Raw genomic sequence first — 22,752 nt, forward strand, 5'->3', positions numbered from 1 at the left:
GTGAGGGCAAGGAGTATTCTGAGCAGTATTCTTAAGATTTTGTCCTGTCAAGGAATGATAGTTAAGAAGGTCTTCTGTTAGGTGTTGGCCTTTGTGGTGCATCGAAATTCTACCGCCCTTCAACTTCTGAATGTTGAGTAGGCTGCAACAGCAAGGGGGATAGGTGTTCAAAATTATGGTTCATTGGTGACTTCTGTGAGGAAAGCTTTGAACTGGAATAATGGAAAGGTCTGGCCTTAGGGAAGCAGAGAGAAGCCTACATGGATTTTAGGGATGTTTCTAAATAGGTATAAGAAATGAAATGTTTGTTCATTCAGTCTTAATTTGACTTTTTCTACTTGATTTTGTCTATAATTAGGATTGTGATTTAAATAAAATCTCACGTATTGTTTGTCAAACTGGATCTCTGTTTTTCAGAATAATATACCTGAAAGTGCTGGTGATAATACAGCAGGTTCAGATTAAATTGTTCTGTTATCCATCTTTTAAGTATTGAATGTGAAACAATACATCAATTTTGTTTAATGTCAGATAGTTATCTACTAAAGAAAACCAGGTATAAAATCAATTTCAGAGGTTATTTCCACAGGAAGTTGCACTGTTTTTATTTACTTTAAAACCACTCTAATACATGCTAGACATGAAGAGACTGAACCTGAAGTTTAAGCACATAAACCAGCAGTTACCTTGAAGCGTAACAAAAAGACAGCACTTCGTTCTTTTTGTCCGTCAGTTTGTCTCCACTCTGGGCTGCTCTGGTTCATCTCTTGTGCTGGCATGAGTGTTTCTGTAGCCATGTAGTAAATGGATTCAGGAACTGATGTTGGTTGAATGTAGATGGGTTATTTTTACTTGGATTAATTCCTTACATGTATTGTCATTTACTCACACAAATGCTTGTGTTGATGGAATGGAAGAGTGAGTGCAAAAGCCTGGGGCAGAGGAAGATCAGACCTGCTTCTGTTGAATGTAATACCTGTTTATATGGTTTTAAAGTGCTTGTGGAGCTATGAAGCCAAGTTGGAGTATGACTTTGCAGCAAGCTGAATTTCACGGCTGTGGAATATCTGAGACAGTGGATTTGACTTGACACTGCCTCTTGTTAAGACCTACTAAATAATCACAGAGTTTGCAGCTATTGACTTTCTTCTCCCTTTTCAGCCAGAATTCATGCAAATCACTGCTTACAAGTTTTGCTTTAGAGCACTTTAAATTCCCGACATTTTAATGCAAATTTATACACTGTATGTATCCTTTCACTTTAAGAGAGTTGGGGAAACTTTCAAATTAATTGAAGAGCAGCCATTTGCAAATTGTATTTAAAAAACCCCAGACAAACATGGTCGTAGGTACTGGCTGATGGATAACAGTCATGTTCTTCTAGGTCCTTTTTCTGTGTAGTTTCCTGCAGCAGCAAATGTGCCAATCTTATTTTTGCCAAGGTGTCATGATGCTGCATAATTCCCAAGATCTAAGTAGTTCCCCTCCAAGGCATCATTCTTCCCATCCCATTTTAAGTATACAGTAGGATTATTAAGTGCTTGTAGGGAACGGGAGAAAGCACATGGAGGTTTTTGCTTGTCATGATTTTTAAGCCTGCATTCTGATATTCTGTTTGTGATGAGAAATTCCATGTTACTTGAGCAGTGTTCTGTGTTATGGAGACCTTAAATACTGATAAAGCATAGGCTGCTCCTTTTGGGCTTTGGAGTACTTGGTGGAATTCTTCACACGTTATTTCTCCTAGTTCTGCTACTGCTGTATTTCTGTTCCCTTAGTTAAGACAGGCAGTTTAGCAATTGATTTTTTTCATACTCTGTTAACATTGTAGCATAACTGAGCGACAATTCTGCAACAAAAAATAATTGTGCAGCCTTACTGAAAAACATAAATCTAATATGACACATGAAAGACTCCTTCAGAAAGAGGAAGTAGATTTGGGAAATGTAGCTAAAGATGGAAAGGGATGCCATCTTATGAGGCTAGAAATAAGATGGCAAGTGGCAGAGTCTTTCTGACTTTCATCAGTATTAGTAAAATTGGAAAAGAACAAAGAAGTCTTTGGTGTGCTCTAGAAAGGAAGGGGAATGAAATGACATTTTTTAGGTTAAACAAAACAAGTCCTTGAGGTGCTTGCTTGCAGAAAAGCTAGTGATTTCTAAAATGTTTTTTTCAAAATTTTATTACATTCCATTCATTTTATGTTTTGTGGAATCTTCTGCTAAATTATCTTGGATACTGTGGAGTCTAGTGTTTTCCTCTGAACATCATGTTCCACTGCAAAGCCTCATTCTGGAGATGTGACCTCTTGTAAGTATTGGCAAGAGCAGCTCTCAGCAACTTCCCAGCAGAGAAGTGGTAGGCTCTGCAGTGGCATACTAGCGACTTCAGAGTTCTTAGCTGCCTGGTGTTTAACAGTTTCATGTCACTGGTTCCTGTGTGTCAAAGCTGTAGGCTGCGGATCCAGTCCTCTTGGATGAACAAAACTGTGTTGTTAATTAAACACCTGCTGCTCTTCAAGTGTTTCTGCCTTTTTATTCTCCCATTAAGGACTTGTCCCAAAAGGAGTTGAAATTACAAGACCACCTTCTTTATTGAAAGCTGTTTTCCTTTTATTTTTTTTTTTTTTACTACTCCTCAAATGGGTCCTCAACTCTGTCAGTTCTTGAACACTTAGAAGCACTGAAGCAGTGGAACACTGTCCACAGAAGAATTTGTAAATGGGTCTAAGCTACAGTTGGGGCCTGTGAGAATGGGGAGCATACTGGTTGGAGGTTTTACTTTTATGTGTTGAATCATTGATGCAGCTTCTTCCAATCTTCTGATATTCTATTCTTCATACAGGTAAAGCTGTGTTCCTGGCACGAGACAAGCACCATTTGGCAGACCTAAGCCATTTGATCCGTCATGATGCCCCTTACTTATTTCAAAAATACGTTAAAGAGTCCCATGGCAAGGATGTACGTGTCATCGTAGTAGGAGGCCGTGTGGTGGGCACGATGCTCCGCTGCTCAACAGATGGGAGGATGCAGAGTAACTGCTCACTTGGTAGGAAAAGCATTGTTTATAGTTTTGATCAGAATTTTTCAATCCAACTGAAAAATCACAAACCCAACTGAAATAAGCTGCAGGTTTTATTTTGTATTCATTGTGCTTATTCTTGGGGTTTACAGAGGAAACACGGGGGAAGATTAAGCGAGATGCGTGTTCAGCAAACACAGAAGGAGAGACAATCTCTGCCCAAAGTATTAGATGGAGAGGATGGATGAAAGGAGGGGAAAGTTCTAGAAACACAAATGGAGCAACTGATGTGGTAGTGGCAGTGTTGTGCTAATGCCAAGTTATCATTCATTTCATCCTGTTAAGAGGAACAGAAAAAGAAGAAAGACAGAAGAAGAGACCAAGGGAGGTAGAGAAGACAGCCAGTTGGCGAGAGGGTAGAAGAGAGTTGTTAAGGGAGGGAACTGTTGAAGACAATAAACAGTTGGATTGCATTGAGCACATGCTGTGCTGATGATGTCTGTCCTCTCTGCAGCCTTTTACCCCAAAGGCCATGTCTGCAAGGAAGAGGAAGGTTACTGCATTGATTGTAGCATACTCAGAACTGTGTTTCTGAATAGCTTTGAGTACAGGACGGGGTTTTCTGAGGGTAGAAGGAGGATTGAGGTTGCCTGGCTGAAACTGTACTGAACCTGAGCAGGGATAGGACAAAACGCGTTCATGTGTAGTACAGTTTTGGCTAGTCAAAATGCCTGAGAGGTTTTAGTTACAGGGGTTTTTTTTAGTTAAAGATTTTTTGGCTTGTTATTGTTTGGTTTATTTTTTTTACACTTAACTGTTGTCATAGATGAAGTCTGAGTTGATTAATACTTAGATGATGGACTGTGAACTGGATCAGCTGAAGTTCAGACACAAATGTTCCCTAATTCTCGCTTTAGAGACAATAACCTATGATAGCAAGCTGGGAGGGACATGAGCAGATAATAATGTCTTAACTCCTGTCCCCCTCAATTATACCTGTTAGAGCTGTAGTCTTACCAGGAACACTTGGTTTAATTTTGTTGAAAGATTTCTTGTGTTAAGTTACAAATATGTATGGAAAGCTTCTACCTTACAAGGAACAAGGGTGGTTTGTGAGGTCATCTTTTCAATATCCCAGGATCATAAAAATGTATGATCTCTTTCTTAACTAAAAAGTCAGCACTTAACTGTTGTTTAAACAAGTCTTGACCCACCTTTGGCAGGTCAGAATCTCCTGAAATCCTGCTGTGGCTTCAAGTTCATTAGTAGTCTCTGTGGAAAGGACGTTGCTTTCTGAGTTGTCAGCAGTATGCTTGCAGGCTCGCTTTGGAGCTTCCCAACCAAAAAGCACCAACTAGTTGAGAAAGGATGTCAGTCACCTGTGACCAGACTACAGACAGCAAGGTTTTTTTGCTTTTTTCAGGTGGTGTAGGGATGATGTGCTCACTGAGCGAACAAGGCAAGCAGTTGGCAGTCCAAGTGTCAAACATCCTGGGGATGGACGTGTGCGGCATTGACCTGCTGATGAAGGACGACGGTTCATTCTACGTCTGTGAGGCCAATGCAAATGTAGGTTTCATTGCCTTTGACAAGGCTTGTAATCTAGATGTAGCTGGTATCATAGCGGACTATGCCGCTTCGCTCCTTACCCCCGGTCGCTTGACGCGGCGCATGTCCTTGCTCTCTGTGGTGTCCACGGCAAGCGAGACTAGCGAGCCAGAGCTGGGCCCTCCAGCTAGTGCCGCTGTCGACAATATGAGTGCTAGCTCCAGCTCTGTCGACAGCGACCCTGAGACCACGGAGAGAGAGTTGCTCACCAAGCTCCCGGGGGCTCTATTCAACATGAACCAGCTATTAGCTAATGAGATCAAGCTTCTTGTGGAGTGATGCCACATGTAAATAGATGACCAACAGAACTCTCTCTTGTAAATTTTTTTTTTTAAACCAACTTGCAATGCTGTTTATCAGACAAGCTCAGAGGAATGAGGGGGGGTGGGGGTGTGTGTGTCAATCAAGAGCAGAAGGCACGTGTGCTGTGATTGCTGCCCCTACTTTTTTGCAGAACATAAAATTGTGTTCATTCTTCAGCATCAGTTTTTCTAATGAAGATGCTTAGTTCACAATCTAAGTGGGAGTTTTATTTGGATGCTGCTTTGGTCCCCAGACGTACTGCAGTTCATGTATGTTCACAGGCAAGCATTGAAGCATGATTCACACTTGAAGATTTTCAGAAAGCTGTCTGGCAGCTCTCTAGAAACTTCTGTGAATTACTGCACCAGTTAAGTCTCTTCTACCTCTGTAAGGCTTGATCCTGTAAATTGCCAAGTGCCTGAAATTCTCAATGTGAGTTGAAGGTGTTAAATACCAGGTATTTCAAAGTTCCTGGAGACCTACTGTTTCTACTCTTGTAGATGGGAGCTGTAAGTTCAGGATCCTTCTCAAGTCATCGTTTTCTGACCTTGCAGGATATGGCCTTTCAAATGATGAGGCTGAGAGAAGTATCAGTTGACTTAACATGAGCTTTCTGTACAAATCTGTAATTGTCCCATCTTGGTATTAATTGGCAGCTTTGTGTCTGTATTTCTTTTTAAAGCTTTTGAAGGAGGATTTTAGTACTTTTCTCATTTCAAACCCTGATTTTGGAAGGTATGTAGGGGAATTGTCATATTCTATTTATGGCAGAAGTGGCACGTTTTAACTATTTTTTGCATGATTGGAGGAGATAAACAGCACTGTAATGTTTGGTATACAAAATAATGTTTAATCCAATGTGAAAAAGAATTACACTAGTTTAAAGCAAACGTGCATCGACTTGTATTTGTTAGTGTTTTAGTCTTTTTGAGAGAGATCTGCAATGTTAATGTTCCTTTTTCTTTAATACATCTCGTCCAACACTCCCTTCTCTATGCCTGCATCTTTAACAGTGGCCAAAGTGAAAACACTGCAGACTATTTGTTAAGAAAACACTGAGTTAAAGCCTGTACATTGGTGAGGTGGTGGTTTGGGGGTTTTTTTATTGCTTTTTGGGGCGGGGGGAAACGTGGTAAGGTGTGGAGGAGGGAAAAGTTGGTTAAAAGTGATTAGACATCTGGAGGTACTTTAGAATAAAGCTGCAGTTCATACAATACTTACCAGGCTTACTTTTTCCCCACTGAACATAAAAGCTGATGTTGGCAGAAATCCAAAGAGTATAACTGGGGAGAAATACTCAATTCTTAGCTTTCGGAAACATGCAGCAGATTTAAAAAAGAAATTTTTTTTTTTTTTTAAATAAAGGAGGAAAAAAGAGTGCTCAGCCAGAATTAAAAAAAAAAAACAAAACCAAACAAAATCAACCTAGGTCCATGAACAATTAACAAATTGATCTTGGACCCTTACGTGTGTGTGGTGTGAGTGCACACACTTGTGTGTGTTTGTGTGTGTGCATTTGCTTTGCTTTATTTCTTTGGGGGTTTTGGCTATTTAGCTCCTAATTTTTTTCCAGGCTGCCTGATTTTCCTTAGTCCTCTGGCTGTGGACTTTCTCATTAGCCTTGAGCTGTTTTGGAAAACAGATAACCAAAACAGATACTGAGTCCATTTTTCAGTCCCCATCTTCTTCCTCCTTTTCTTCCTCCTTCTCCTCCCCACCTTTTAATTCCTTTCTCATTCTCTGGGTTCATAAATCCCTGGAACTATAGATATATATATATATATATATAAAGATAAGCCTCCTTTTTTAAAAACAAAAAGTGAAACGTTTACAGTTGAAGAATAATCTTGTGAAAATAGGGTTTGTTTGGAGGGGGGTTCTGTGTGTGCAATGCTGCTGTTTTCTGGATACTTCAATGGAGCATGTCCCATGTACCCTTTGAGGCTCTGCACTGCCCACCTCTGTGGCCCTTCCTCACCTCTCTGCTGCTCTGCTGTTTTATCTTCACTTGGACCTTAAACACAACTCACGGACACTATGCAGAGAGTCTTCAAGAGGCAATAAACAGAACAGTATTAACCTGCTTTATGGAGGTTTGATCATGCTTCTTTGTACAGTTTGGTTTTTTTTATTTTAAAAGGAATGTAATAAAATGGCTTTTTTTTTGTAGAATTAAATATTATTATTAAAATCAAGTGAAAGGTTGACTGTTGGTGTTAAGCAGGAGAGCGGACCATCTGGTCCAGCAACGAAAGGAGCTTCAGCAGTAAAGGTATTTTCAAATCTTTATTCCTGACCCTTCAAGCACACAGGTTATACCTGAAGAATAGACAGGTCTTAAACTTCCATGAAGAGTTGCAGACCACAGAGTGTGAAAGAAACCTAATTTTCTAGTCACTGAGCTGTAAACTGTCGTTTCCAGAGGCTCTTCTCCCCCTGTTTATCTAAGGGGAATTTGGGTGCTGGTGTTTGGGGTTTTGGTTTTGGTTGGGTTCCCCCCACCCACCACCTTTTCCTTGTTACTGGTAGGTGCCTGCACTTCTTGAGAGGCTGATAGGGTCAATCCTTCCCTTTTCAGCTGTGGCACACATTGAGCACATGTGGAATAACAACAGGGAGTAAACATGTGCTAGTTGGTATAGTGGGACTCCTGTATTTCTACTGCAGGAAACATCTTTTAGAGGAAAGAGCTGGTAACTGAACATTCTGGACTGTTTTTTGAGTCTCCATAGTATCACCCTTTTAGAATGCCCAGCTTATGCCTCACAGTAGTAAAATTTGTGAAGCAAACATAAGATATTTGAAAGACAAACAGTGGATTGAGAGATTTACAGTTTGGCTTCCTTAGGATAAGATGCTCCTCTGTGGTTGGTACATCCATTGCTAGGTTGGAGATAAGTCTACGCATAGTGGTCAAGGAGGGAGGCAGGATTTGAAACATCATGTACATTTGTGTGGACATCGGGTATTCATGCTACGTGAAAACCTCGCTTGAGCATTTATTGGTACAAATGGGGACACTTTTCTTGTGTATTTACTCTCTACTTATCCATTGCTCCTGAAATAGTGAAATGTATAGAATGGGCTGGGGGTGTGAGGGGGTGTGTCTTGTGTTTATTTAAAGGGAAAAAAACATCAACAAATCTAGCCTGTGGTAATCAGGCAGTGTTTCCCATTGAAGGTGAACTTTACAGATGTCAGCTTTGTACACTGTATTTCCTTCAGTCCCCTATGCTGAAAAACACATGCTAAGCTTTCATACAATTGCACTAACACTACCTCCATATGTGTGGGTTTGGAAGCATGTGCTAAAAAAAGGTCAATGTAGTGCTGGGTTACAACAGTGCCAATACAGCTGATGTTGATAGAACTATTTTTGTTATTTCTATGTTTGAAAGAGCCAGTTAGAACTCTTGTTTGCAAGAATAAGATTCTTAAACTACATCTGATGAAATTTTGTTCTTTGTAACACTGGAGTTTTTATTCTGTTTAGTTCACCATGTTTATAATTGATGTCCTACTATGTCAATATACGGATTGTATCTTAAGCCTTGTATTTAATGCTTTAATGTGTTTTATAAAATCTTTTATTGGAATGTTACAACACCTCATCCGTAACACAATGTCAATGCTTGATGCATATGTGGACTGTTAACATTTTTGTTCTGAGCTGATGGTCACTCTTGGAGCATTTTCTCCCACCTCGTGTGCTATCTTTCATGTGCAGTACTTACTCAGGAAATAACCTCTGGAATATCTGTGTATGTCAGACGCAAAGGAGATACTTCTTCAGATGTTATACTGGACTTCAAAATCCAACAAATGAAACCAGTGATGTTTGCTAAATCTTTTCTCTTCCCCTTATTGTGAAATCTGTCAGTTAAATACATAAGGGACCTTGAGGGCTCAGAGAGACTTGGAAAACAAATTGCATGTACAGCATCTTTCTCATGGCTCACTCTTTTTGAGAAGGTTTATGGGCTTTATGGCTGGTGTGAGACACACGACCCACTCCTGTTCTCTCTATGGAATAGTAGGTGCTCAGACAGGTAACTTCTGTTGCTACTGCCTTTTTTAATTTTCAGTTTTTTTCACTGTTCTAGGAATTGTTTTAACTGGAACACTGCAGGATTTATAAACCAGATGTTTGCTGTCTTCTGCTTTGTTTTGTTTCTTTAAGTCTTAAGCTTTGAGGGTGACTTTTGGAGCATTCTGATGGTGGATCTTAGCCTGCTGTTGGAAGTTCCAAACCTTTCATATTATCAATTTCAGTTGAAAAGTTTTTGTTTTGTTTATTTTTTCAAACTGATGACACAAACTAGATGCACAGATTTTGGGCGGGATTTGTTGCTCTGTTTTGTGTGACTTACTCTCATTTTTTTTACAGAAATGTGTTCTAACAGTTGACACTTTGTTACTGTTCTTTGCAAAACTTTTCAGGAGCCAAAAAAGTCAAACAATCCAGAGAAAACCTTCCCTTCTCCCCTTTCCGATGGCAAGAGTGAGAACTTATGAAAAGTCCTTGAGAATGTTCCTTCCTAAACTTTTCCCCCCAGTAATGCAAGCGGGTAAAATGGTAAACGCAGCAGTTTGGTGACATCCAAAACAGACCTGTTGTCAGGTAAATTGACTCCTTCTGCTCTTACTGTAACCTTCATAAGTTTGCTAACTTGTTTGCCTTCCTTTCTTCCCATCAGTTCACTTCGGTGAAACTTCTTGAATGATTTCTTTAACTGTGATATTTAGAGAAAATCCTACTTTTCTTCTTATTTCCCATCCTTATACATGTTGACCCTTAAGAAAGCTGTCATTGTCCTTTGCTTTACTCAGGTGAGACAAAAGTGAGTCTCCTTATGTAAGTATATGAGGGATAGTTTTATAATACATTAATTCCACCTCCTCTTTAACACTTCAAAGTAGTTTGCCTTCAGGTATGCTATTTTAGCTTAGGTTTTTAAAAGATGCGATACTTTCCATTTGCCAAGTGAACATAAAATATAACTGCATCAATTAGGAGTTGATAGGTATGAAAAACTAGTACTAAAAATGTTAAATCTATTAAAATACAACAGAGCCAGGATCCTGCAAAGAGTACAGACGGAAGAATGTGTGCTAAAGAAAAAGACTGTGGGGCTGATTATTTCTGTATGTGGAGGATGGGGTGACATATTTTATGTTGCCCTTACTGCTATATCTAAGTACTTGTATACTTTATCCTTCTCTGGTACCTCCCTCCCTTAATCTCCAACTACTTAAAAGTGCTGGGAACTTAGTATTTTTTTACTTCATCTAAGGAGGAGAGTCTGTATTTTACTCACATAGGTAAATATCAGACAATAAGAATACCATTCAAAGTGGAAGAATATGAGCCTTCAGACAGGCTTTCAAGTTTTCTGATGCAGTATTTTATTTCCCATGACATCTGTAAAGAATTAGCACTTGGTTCAGACTTCTTTCTGTGTCGTTAATCTCTTCTATATTATAATAAAATAGTCTATTTTTCATATTCTCAATCTATATTTTCCTGAAACACAGCAAACTTATCAGCAGTACCATAAATTGCAGCTCAAGTTAAGGTGGGAGGGAATAATTTTAGAGCCAAATTTTGCTCTCAGTTACACTGAGATAAACCTGGAATTGCTCTGTGAAAGACAGTGGAGTGATACCCAATTTCACTGGTATAATTGAGTGTATAATTTGTGTCTTTAATTCTACTTGCAAGATAATTTCACAGACCTGTTATACTTATGTTTCCAATGCTTTTTCCTTTCAGACACACCCACTTCTTGCGTCTCAGCACTGGGCAGGCCTATTCCTTTATTTGTGTATATTTTTGTGCATCAGCTGCTATAGGACACGGGTGTTACACTTTCAGGCATGTGGTTGGGTGTCTTTTTGGGGGAGAGATTTGTGGGTTTGTAATAATGTCTAAAAAATAATTTTCTCAAATTTGTTGAACAAATTCATGTTGGCTCGGAGTTTTGATCTCTAACCTGGTTTTATACATATCACGTGAAGATTTTCTTGAAAGGCAGTACTATAACTTTGCAGAGTCTGCAAATGATCTTTCATGGGTAGAGTTGATCAAAATTTACTGCATTCTGCAGAAGTTAATGTCTTAATATTTAATGTTGCTTGAAAGGTGGTTTTACAGATCATGCTCCTTCCTCTTTATGGAATGGCTTTCAAAGCCTTGTATTGATCTTGGTTGTGCCCAGTGCTTTGTCTAATGTATGGGGGAAATGTTTTAGAACTTGCATAAGGCATGACATCTTAGACAAAGGATGATGATTATGTGCGTGCTGAACAAGAACTTCTTCTGTATGCCCTTCTGCTGCAACAGAGTAATAAAACTGGTAGGTGGCAGCAGCAGCAGAAGAAACTCATGTGACTGTGACCTGAGAAACCTCCAGTACTGGGAGAAATGGATTGCAAAATATTAACTGAAGTAAGGGGGATGGAGGAGAGAGGCAGAGTCCCTGAACTGTCCCTTTGAATGGTGAGTCTAATTTACAGAATTCTAACCATGAAAAGATTAGCTGTAGTAAACACATTGATCTATCCGATTTGGTGTTTGGTTACCTGATGTCCTAATTCTGATCTTTGATGCAGCATTCCAGTTCCCCCACTGCCTTTATAATGGCTCAGTATATGCCTTAAAAATTTAACTTTATCAAAATTCCCACATCTTAAAGAGTATTGAAAAATAACTCTGGAAGGAATGTATCTAGTATATCTATTTCTCTACCCCACTGGAAGATCAGTCATAGTTATGCTATTGATGAAGTTTGTTTTAACCTGGTTTAAAAACCAAGGAATAGAAGACAAAGATTCTGCAGATTTATGGCTTTACCTTTGAAATTTTATTTTATGAAAGTAAAAAGCATCCTTACTGTCAGCCAGTAGTCAAGTTCATGGGCTCAGAGCCCATCTGCTTTTTTTGCGACTTCCTTTTTTGCCAATCTGCTATGTAATGCTACTTTTGGGGTGATTCTCATATGTACTTATCATACATATAGGTCTCTGTTTTAAATATTCTTGAGTATTTTATCACAATGCTACTTGGTCATAACTGAAATTACATGTGTGTGCATATATATATGTTTAACATTTCACATCAAATGTTGGTTCCTTTCAATCTAAAGCCTGGTATTCCTTGGAGAGTGAAGAACTTGCAGAATTGTCAACTCGCATCCTTTTTGTGCAAGGAGCATAGTTGACAAATGTATATAGGAAGCAACAAGCTTCATGCTGTACTAACACTCCAGTAACTCAGAATTTTCATGTGATAAGTGACGGTTACTTGAGGATAAGGAACAGCAGCAGGGATTCACCTGTAACAAATAAATAGGTTTGGCATTAAGTCTAAATGGTATCCTCAAATCACTCTTAATTTTGTCTGGTAGGGTGCAATGGTGCATACTTACTCAAATGAATCTAGATTAATTTTTCAAAATTTTGGTATGAAGTTTCCTATATATAAAAAGCCTCTTTGAGACTTTCCCCTCTGTTTCTGAATCCTGGCCTTTTTTTCATTAGTTTAGTCATATTAGTAAATCTGCACTGGTAAGTATAGAAGATAAATTACTTCCTAGGTTCATACCAGTCATTAGCCCATTACAATATAATGAAAAGGATATAAGGACTTCTTTTAAATTGAGGTGCTCAAATGACTTTATGTAACACTTCAAAACTTGTTTCTACATGATGTTAAAAGATTTTTATAGAAGAGAGAGATGAGATATTAATGCAGGGTCAAAGTAAAAGTGCAAAACATTCTTAGGCACCCAAACGTGATCAGTCCCAAACTTGGAAATACTAAGTAAAAGCTATAAACCAGGAAAAGTCAAAAAACAGATCCATTATTCTCTCCTGTGAAGCCTATGTAGATACTAATTACTGTGTAATGGTATTTAGAGCAGCATATAGATTAAATCATAGTTGCCTTAGAATGCCATGCACTCTGCTTTGGAGAACACTGATCTAGATATCATCAAAGAATTATAGTTGCATACATCATTAGTATGTTTGATCGTAACAATACGTCCATTTTAAGTAAGTCTCCTACCAGAGATTAAAATGGTGACCTCTAGTAGGATGACTTTTCTTTCTGAAAAGAAAGTTAAAGAGGAGAGAACAGCAGGATATGGAAGTACTGACAAATGGTCTGGCATAGGGGATGTTTGAATCTGGATTGGTTGAAAATGCAGAGAAACTCATCCATGTGGATTGGGGAAAAAAGTTGTGGTCAGAATATGTATCAATATGCAGAAGACAGCAGTAGCTTTTGTACTTTCATAAATGCTTCTAGTTTCCTTACAGCTAACTATTAGTTGATAAATTCCAAATTCTGTTTTATGTTGTTATCTGGGGTATTCAGACTAAAATCAGGAACAATGCTTACATATGGGAACTAAGCTGGATCTGAGTTTTTTGTATTCAGGCACCTAAATAGTGTCTGGTGCACATCAGATGCCACTTAGGACTATGGACGACTGGTGTGCTTTTCTCAGCAGCTTCTCACTTTCCATACAGCCTTTAAAAGTGTTATGTAGACCACAGGTTGGAAATCCCAGAACTGAGTTACTGCAAAGTGAAAGGAGATCAAATTTGCCAAGTGAAAAATATTTTGGACGGAGATTTGAAAGGAGTGCTGTTAAATATAACAGTGAGCAAAGTCTGTGTGTGAGATGAAGCTCATTGAGAAAGTTTTTTCAATCCAGGCAGGCTGGAGATGAGAAAGAGAGAAAGTGAATTCTGGTAGTAGAGGCAAAGGAGTCTGAAGTATATGTCAGTCTGTCAGCAGAGAGGAAGATGAGGCAGTAAAACAGCTTTTGCTGATCTTGAGCATTCCCAGCATATTGTTGTAAGGAGGAATCTTAACAGATTTCCTGTATACAATATACGCTAGGCATGCTAGCCTTTGGGAACTGGATATCAAGGAGGAGAGCTGAAAGTTGATATAGAGCCGTTGATATGGAAACTAGCTGTAGTGCTTGCCTGCTAGAATGATGGTCATGTGGATTAAAAATGTTACTGCAGTGAGTTTAGATTACAGTAATACCTGGGAGGAATGGTGGTCATCTGGTCCCAAACATGGGCTTATGCATTGGATTTGCATGGCAGGGGGGCTACAGGGGTGGCTTCTGTGAGAAGCTGCTGGAAGCTTCTCCCCATGTCTGATAGAGCCAATGCCAGCTGGCTCCAAGATAGACCTGCTGGCCAAGGCTGAGCCAGTGGGCAACAGTAGTAGTGCCTATGGGCTAACATATTTAAGAAGGGGGAAAGAAAAAATCCATGTGCAACTGCATCTGGAGAGAGGAGTGAAGATATGAGAGAAACAACTCTGTAGACACCAAGGTTGGTGGAGAAGGAGGGGAAGAGGTGCTCCAGGCACCGGAGCTGAGATTCCCCTGCAGCTGCGGTGAAGACCATGGTGAGGCAGGCTGTCCCCCTGCAGCCCATGGACATTAACAGTGGAGCAATTACCTACCTGCAGCCCGTGGAGGACCCCGTGCCAGAGGAGGTGGATGCTCAAAAGAGGGTGTGACCCCATCACAGCACTGGGAAGCCCATGCTGGAGAAGGTTCCTGGCAGGACTTGTGACCCCATGGAGATAGGAGCCCAGGCTGGAGCAGGTTTTCTGGCAAGACTTGTGACCCTGTGGGGGACCCATGCTGTAGCAGTTCATAAAGAACAGTAGCCTGTGGGAAGGACTAGCGTTGGAGAAGTTCATGGAGAACTGTCTTCTGTGAGAGGGACCCCACGCTGGAACAGGGGAAGCATGTATTGACATGTATTGACATGTGGCTGTCAATACAAAAGGGTATTTTTTTTTTTCTTCTACTAGGTGTGACATAGCAAAGCATCCTGTTCTCTGCAACTTTGATGTGGTGGAGATTTGAAGAAGGCAGAATATTTTTTCATTCTTATAATAGATTTCCACAGGCAGGCAAGGCATGATATGTATGTGAAAGGAGAAATGGATAGGTTCCTCACGCTGACTGAAAAGCAGATTATGGATTGGGCTAGTACAAAAGTTAACATTTACATTGTACTTAGGGAAGGCATTTTCAAGGTATTTCTGTGTCCCTTTTTTGTTCCATTTAGAAAGAGTACAGTGCTACTCAAATACACAGAGTCTGCATAGTAGTATGTCAGAGTATTAATCTCTGCCAAGCATGTGGAGGGGAAGGGCTCATAAAATAATTATGTGAACTTCTGTGTGTCTGCTAAGTCTACGTTTTTTATTTGGAGGCAATTTACTATATGTAACTGCATATAGTACTCAGTGTAATAGATTTTTTTTGTTTTGTTTTTTAGAAGGAAGGAAGGAAGGAAATGTATTTGGGGAGTTAAATGTGTCGTTCTCTTGCCCATTCCTATAGGAAGCAGAATGGTAAAGGGAAGGCAGTCAAAAAATGCATAGGAACTACGCAAGTAATTATATCCAAAGCATAGTGTTGGTTGAGTACTCATTGATGTTGCTGAGGCGAAGGCTTTTTGGTCTATGTTTTAATAAGAAGAGACAAAGAAACATCTGAGAAAGGACTTTGAAAGTGTTGCATACATTGAAGTACATCTTCTGTTGCCATTTCTTTTTGCTTTCAGAACTCTTTGATGTGCTTCTGTACATGTACCTTGATAAAAAAATATTGGCTGCTGAAATGTCTGTGTAGGGCTGAGGTCAGCTGAACAGGGAGAATAGGTGTGGAATGCTCTCTAACAGAGAATGGTCAGCTGTGCTAATCTGGGCCTTGACCAGATGATGACAGAGTTAGTCTAACAGATTTTGCTGGTCTGCATATTTTTATTGTGATATATGCAGTAGTAGCAGAAGTTTTTTGTCAAATAGTATCCTCTCTAGCTTTCACTAGAAAGTGCTGTTGCTTTTGGTCAACAGCGAATTTTTAAATTTCCCATATCATGTAATGCTTTGCATTTTCCCAAGTATAGGTACTGTATTATGTTAACTGTGGTTTAATGTAATATGATACAGTTTTCCAAATTGGGACTGAATTTTTGTCTTAGCCAAATTGCAATATAGTTCAGGTATTTTAATACAGGAATGGAAAAGATATGGAGTTTTATTAAAGGTCATTGGATTTTTTTTTCAGTAAAGTATTGTAATCAAAAAACCCTAATTTATCACACTAATACATTTTCAGCAATATATGTTAATTTCCAGAATACATTGGGACAGGTTGTTTTGTACAAAATAGAATTGGTTGTTGGAGAGGGAGGAAAAATCCATATTATATTAGCCAGTAACCCAATTGTTGCTACCTCTTTGGCCAGTCATGCATTTTTTCTATGCAGATTTCCTGTTTATGGTGGAAGCAGTGATACTACTGAGCTTCCTTGATGCTTAGTTTATCTGTGTCGTAAAATACTTACATTTTGGGGAGAAAGGAGCTGGAGAGGTGACAACTGTACACAGTGTTACGTGGACTAAACAGGAAGGTGCCCTGAAGCAGAGAGCGAAGACTAAGCAGTAGCTGTATACACAGGTATCTTTTAAACTCTGTCTTACCAATATAATGGGCAGTCAGGAGGCAAGATGACTGTTTAGGTTCTACCATGATGAGGAATGGGAGTGTCACATTGACTGTTTGTGCAACTGGAAATATTTCATATCTGGTGTTTAAAAGAAGCGTGGGTGAACCCAAGGGGGTGCGTGTGGTTTCTGTTCCTCACTACTACTACGCAAAGGACTGTTTGCTAGTATTTATTATTCTCTGGATTCTGTCTGTTCAGTGGTATTGTGTATTAAGCCTGAAACTTGCATAGTACTGTATAAGTTTCAGGAGGAAATTTGATATGATTGTGTGTGTATTTTCCCATCCCTCTAACAAACACAAGGTCTACAGAAAGAACTTATGGTTACTCTCCCCACCCATCTTTACAGCAGTGTATGGGAGGAGCAGTGCAAATATCCCTGCCTGAATGGAAATGTTTGTTTACTGGATGGCAAATACTGAAGCTTTATCAGTGAGAGAACTAGACAGAAAGAGGCTGTAGTTTGACTGTGCTAAACTTTTATACAATTTTTCCTCCACATGAAATATTTTTACAGGAGTGTAATGCTTGTGAAAGATCCTGGATCAACAGTTGCAGAGATTGAACTCCTCTACCCACAGGAAAGGTAACAGGAACTAGATTTTACCTTTAGAACACAGCCTTCACTGCATCTCACTGCTTGACCTGGAAAGGCCTTTTCCAAGGTTAGAAAAGGAGTTTGGTACCCATGGCTCAGTCCTTGGTGCATCTCTAATGCAGCTGTCAAGGAAGCCAGATAGATGCCTTTTTACAGAGGTTGCAGAGCTTTTTTTTTTTTAAAAATGATGTCTGCTTGAATTTCTGGTATTAATATATTGGGGAGGAAAAGACTAACTTCTTCAATGGTTTGTTTCTCTAGGTTTTTCTACACCAGCAGGAGGTCTTCCCTTCCATCTTATGGGGACACTTACCTCTTGATGATGCCCCCTTCACAATGAAGGGAAGAAAGGATGGACGACCAGCAATGTGGAATGGGGTGATGTCCACACTTGGGTTTACAGTCATAATGAACACTGTCCTACTAACATGGAGAACTGAATAAAAGAGTTGTGAATTCTAAGTCATGAGACTGTGTGAGGTTCTTTTTGGTATCTTCTGCACCAGCTCCCCTTTCTTGAAAGAGCTGCCTAACTTCAGAAATCTGTTGATCTTGTAGCTTTGATACAACTAAGCCAGGAAAGTAAAGCCTATTGGATGTTCTTCCATCATATTAGCTTTTCTTTCCCCTCCAATAATGTAATTTCTAAGAGTTCTAAAATGCTTTATATTAACAGGAATAATTTTTCCAAATGCCATGGAAACCTCAGTATGAGGCCTCTGGTTTTCAGTCATGTTATGAGCTCACCTAAGTCACTGAGAATACAAGTCTCTTGAGTTTTGAAAGGAAATTCATACTACACTGATCATGTTATACTGATAGCTTTGGTGACTGCTGGGGAGTCACAGAACTGCAACTCTGTTAACCTGTGAAAGATTCTTTAAACTATTAGGTAATGTACCTTTGGATTTTGAGGCCACAGTGGCAGGGCTGGTTATAGACATGGTCATGTAAATTCTGACTATGTATTGTTTCTGAAGAGAGCTAATCTTTAAAACCATAGGTTATAGATCTTGCACATATCTCTCTTGTTGTTAGTGAAACACCATAAAGAGTTAGACATTTACTGATGCTATTTTTATAATGTGCCTACTTGAAATTTGTATTATAAAAGTGAAGCAAAAAAGGGAAGCCAGACACCGAATTAGTACATTATCAGTAAGCGCCTCTTAGTCTTGACAAGGTAGAATGTTCAGTTTCCTTGTAATCTTTTTCTTCTGTTCTTGAAATCGCAGCTAAATCTTTCAGAGGTAATAATGTATTATAAAGCTTGATGAAATTAAATTTTATACTAAAGAATTGGTGAAATTGAAGTGGAAAATGGAGCCAAATGTTAAAACTTTAGCTAATTGGTGACTGCAAGAAGGAGCATAAGGAAATAAATGGGTAGTATCCCCTTGGACTTTAAATCTTGAGCAAATTTTTAAGTTAGATTGTATCACACCAGGCTGAAAGCTAGCACAGTTTGGGTAAAATTAGTATAATACACTTTGTGCAGAAAGTGCCCTTAGATTAGAAGATGAATGAAGGAATTGGTTTCAAGGTGCTCTTTAGGCCAGAAGTTCAGCAATTGTTTTATTTTTATAAGCACTTAGATGACTGTCATCTATACAATACACTGGTGGTTCAGTCATCGTAGCAATAAGAAAGGCAAACAATTTAATGTTCAGATGTTTCTGGATAGGTATTCCAGTCAAAGAGGAGGAGAGAGATTCAATGCTATTGTGGAAGGTCAAGCTGAGACGTCACCTCTAATGCTGTAAACAATTCTGATGGCTCAGTTTTGAAATGGAATTCCTTGCACTGAGGTGTGTCTTGTAGGATAATAGGTTCTCCCTTCCCATTCATATTATGACAGTACAGGAACTTGTTTTCTGAAACCTGCCAAAGAGCGAGGGCTCCTGCTGAAGAAGTTTCCCTGTGGTAGTATGGGTACTTTAATTCCTGTTTTCTGTATGCTTGTTATAGATATTTACATGTCAGTGGAAACCAGGAGTGTGACTGGTACTCTGTCTGCAACTGCCTTTCCTCAAATAGCTGCAGTTTGTGCTTGGTTGTTTTGCAAGTCTGTATGTCAAACCATACCTCTGGGACCTCTGTAAGCAGGTAAAATGGTTGCCTCTGCAGGCTTCTGGACTTTTTATCTCTTATGGTGCAGTACTTAGGAGTATGCTGATGCATATAGTAATGCTTCCATAAGTGCTTTTCTATCATTTTCCTTAATATTTAATGTTATAAAAGTAGAACAGCTAAGAACATTCTAAATTCCTTCTTAGTTTCATATAACCTATCTTGCTAAGATAGTTCCAGGGTCCTCCTATCTGTATTTCAGTTCTCCTATTTTCTTTGTGGATATTCAGCAGTGTTCTCCCTTTTCTACTGCCTGAAGGTCACAGATTTGATCCTGCTGCCTTCGTAGTCCAGAATAACTTTTTTCTTTACTTCCCAATGCTCCTGCCTGCTTGTCATAGGAAAAGACCTGATGTTGTTTCTTCTCTTAACCACTGGCACTACTTGTTCTTCTCTTTGTCCCTGGCACACACAGAATAGCGTAAGAGTATTTCTTAATCAGTGTCTCTTATAGATAACCGTTCTTTGATGTTTGTGTGAATTACCCTAAAAGTATTCTTTCCTTTTTTTAGGGGGAGAAAGACAGGTGTTATTACTATGCATTTTCTTTTGGTATTTCACAGCCCAAAATGCATTAGAAGTTAAATAGAAATTAAGAGAAGTTAATAAAAATCAAAATGTCTAGTTTCACTATAATGCCTCAAGTGAGTGATAATCAGCAAATTGCAATACTGAAAAGATCAATAGGTTCTGGCTCTTGTACTTATTTAGCTATCTTTGATGAGAGGAACTGGTCTCCTTGCAATACATCTCTTCGTGTACTGCACTTAAAAGCACCAATTCAAGAGCTATGGCCAAGAATGTGTTAGTGATTTTAGTTAGTTTTATTTTTTCTTTAGTTTTATTTTATCTTTCTTTTGTTCCTTTGAATTTGTGCTTTGAATATGAATACTGGGTATCAATAATTAAATAGTAATTGGATATTCATAATATAATATTTTGAAATTATTGTTTGTACAGTACAGCGAAAACAGTAACTATAGGTCTGGTAGTGATAATACTGACCTGTGCTGTGATGGTTAGCGAAATCTGGTGTAAACAGTTCCTTTTGCGCTTCTGCATTTCCTCTTAATTGGAATTGTGCCTTTGTGCTGGCTACAGAAATGGAATCGTCGTAAAACTCTCTGGTTTGCTTAGTACAATGAGATCTTGGGGTGGAGCAGATTTGTATTAAGGCCAAACTAGGAGAGAGGTTGTAATTTTGTTTAGTATAAGATTTGGAAAACCTCTGTAACTTGGCTGGCCTGCATTCCCAGTTGTGCATGATAGAAGCAGACAGCTGTGATTTGACAACTGTCTTTTTTGGTTTTCTGGGTCACTTTCCTTACTTTTTGCCTTATCACCTTCGTTGCTTCTCCAGCCCACTCTTTCCCTGTACAAACAACTTGGTTTATCACTGTGCATTTATCTCTAGGCAGTCTGCAAAACCTAGGTGTCACATTGGAACTAGACATTGCATCATCTTCTCTGTGACTCTTTCATCCCATGCTGTCATCATTTCAAGGTTTTTCCAGGCATGCTACTTCAGAGGGCTTCCTCGCTGAGATGGTAATGTTGTTGAGAAAGGAGAGCATGCAATGCTATGATGAAGTTACCTCAAAAGCCTCAAGGGTGGAATCCATGGGAGAGAGGCTGCTGCTCTGTACTTCTTTCTCCCTCTGCCATAATTTAGCTGTTGGTGCGCAGGCTAGTAAGCACAAGCTAATAAGCTGAATCCTACACTGTTTATTGGCTTATACACTTTATCTTAGACATTGGCATGCTTTAGTGGTTGGGATAAACAACAGTTCTCCCTGCCAGTTGGTGAGATCAGTGGTTACTGTGTTAGTACTGCTGTGCTCTTTCTTGCTGTGCAGATGCCTGGTTCTGAGACTCGGATAAGTCCCTTGGTCTCATGCATGTTTGCCCTGATCTGCTGTGGATCTACCATCCCAGTTTATGGAAGGAAGATTTGTAATACTGGGCTCCAAAATAATGTGAAACACACTAGGAAGAGTTTCTGTCAGAGATGGAGTTACAACTGCTCCATATTTTTAATTAAAATCTTTTCCGATTTTTTTGTGACAGTGCTTCTGAAGATTACTAATGAAGGAAAAAGTCTACCTTCTAGATTCTGCCCTTTTTTTTTTTCTAGAGAGAGCATACAGCGGCTGTTGGAGCTGTCTAGGGTTACGTCCTGCTTCTTCCCTACAGCCCTTAATATCCAGGACAAAGAGATACAGAAGAATACAGTGGCGAGCTTCCAAGATAAAAAAGCTGGGATGTTGCTTTCTAGCATCCCTGATACCCGTCCATGTTCAGCTGCTTAGTGGTGACAGTGCTTGTCTCTGTAAGAATATGAAATTGAGAGAGGAGGACGCAGGGAAGGAAGGGGCAGAAATGCTTCCAGCTGCGATGTGACCACTGGTGCATTAGTGACCTATCTGTGCTGGGGGAGAGGCAGGGTGAAGAGCTTGGTCTTTCAGAGAACTAAAGGAGCAACCTCCATGGTTTTCTAGTCCCTTCTTTCCAGCCTTGTGGCCAACGCTGTGTTATAGGGAAGAATATCTCCTTAGTCTTCCCTGTTGTAACATCACACCACACAGCTTTCTGTGGTCCTGTTTGCAAGGTAAGAGTCTGAGGGAAGAACTCCACAAAATCATTCAAAGTGTTCTCTGCAGCCTGAATCCTTTCATGGCTTGGATTGGTGATCTTTCGTCTTAGCCTGTTCTTAGTAATAGCTCACATATTTTGAAAGCAGCTGAATTTGTGAACAGGGAATGGAAATGAAAAATTGCAGCCCAGTTATGATATTTCACTCTGGAACAAGCAAACCCTGAAATGGGAGAAGAGGCCCAGTAGAGGGGAGGGAAGTAAAGAAAGAGTATTTTCAGTATCTAAGTTTCCAGATTTTGTTAGAGGCGGTGTGTGTGTGTGTGTAACTTTGTTACAACACCTCTGGTTCTGATTTAATCAGCTGTCATGTTTAGTCAGTTTGCTTGGATAGGAGATGTTAAAGGAGTCTGGCTTTGGTTATGTGCAGCTGACTCTGCTTGGCCTAGTGATGACATAGTAGCAGAACAAGAGGGGTCCCTAAGGATGCTTTCTTCTCTAACCTGTCTTCCTTCCATTGCTCTACTGAGATACTGTTCTGCAGAGTGATTGGTAGGTGGCTTTTTTACTTTAATTTCAAAAGTCAATAGTTCTTAATTGTTGCAGGTTCTGTTTTTTGCAACTGTGAGCTAAGGTCTTGTGGCACTTCTTACAAGACTGGCCATTAATTTTAAAAATCTGTGTGTCTGTCACCTTGCCTAAAAGATTGTTGGGGGGAACGCTGAACTACATTTTCCTTCCCAGTTTTAATGGGTTGTGGTTAATGCCCCTTTGTGCAAGACTGTTTTGTGTCATCACTGGTATGGAGCTCCTACTGGTTTTTACACCAGCTGAGTTAGCTGTGTTTCCTTGGAAGTGTAATTGTTGAAGGTGGCATTGAATGTGTGTTATTCTAGAGTGTACCAAAAGATGAGTCTACTCTAAGGCATACGGTCAAAGGT

At 39.5% G+C, this 22,752-nt stretch overlaps 1 protein-coding gene and 1 long non-coding RNA gene across 3 annotated transcripts in view; both read left to right on the forward strand.

Annotated features, from left to right (window-relative positions):
- Positions 1–5,915, forward strand: part of RIMKLB (ribosomal modification protein rimK like family member B) — a 53,053-nt gene extending 47,138 nt beyond the window's left edge. For both annotated transcript variants that reach the window (XM_075110503.1, XM_075110494.1), the window contains exons 6-7: positions 2,845–3,048; positions 4,445–5,915. In XM_075110503.1, the coding sequence (XP_074966604.1) occupies positions 2,845–3,048; positions 4,445–4,908 (668 nt within the window). In that variant the 3' untranslated portion in view covers positions 4,909–5,915. The remainder of the gene's footprint in view (positions 1–2,844; positions 3,049–4,444) is intronic.
- A 5,522-nt stretch (positions 5,916–11,437) lies between these two features.
- LOC142064931 (uncharacterized) lies at positions 11,438–17,555 on the forward strand. Its single transcript, XR_012663241.1, has 3 exons — positions 11,438–16,442; positions 17,009–17,077; positions 17,351–17,555. It is a non-coding gene; the product is annotated as an uncharacterized LOC142064931 (long non-coding RNA).
- The last annotated feature ends 5,197 nt before the right edge of the window (positions 17,556–22,752 follow it).

The sequence above is a fragment of the Phalacrocorax aristotelis genome, chromosome 1 (genome assembly GCF_949628215.1).
Source record: "Phalacrocorax aristotelis chromosome 1, bGulAri2.1, whole genome shotgun sequence".
NCBI lineage: Eukaryota > Metazoa > Chordata > Aves > Suliformes > Phalacrocoracidae > Phalacrocorax > Phalacrocorax aristotelis.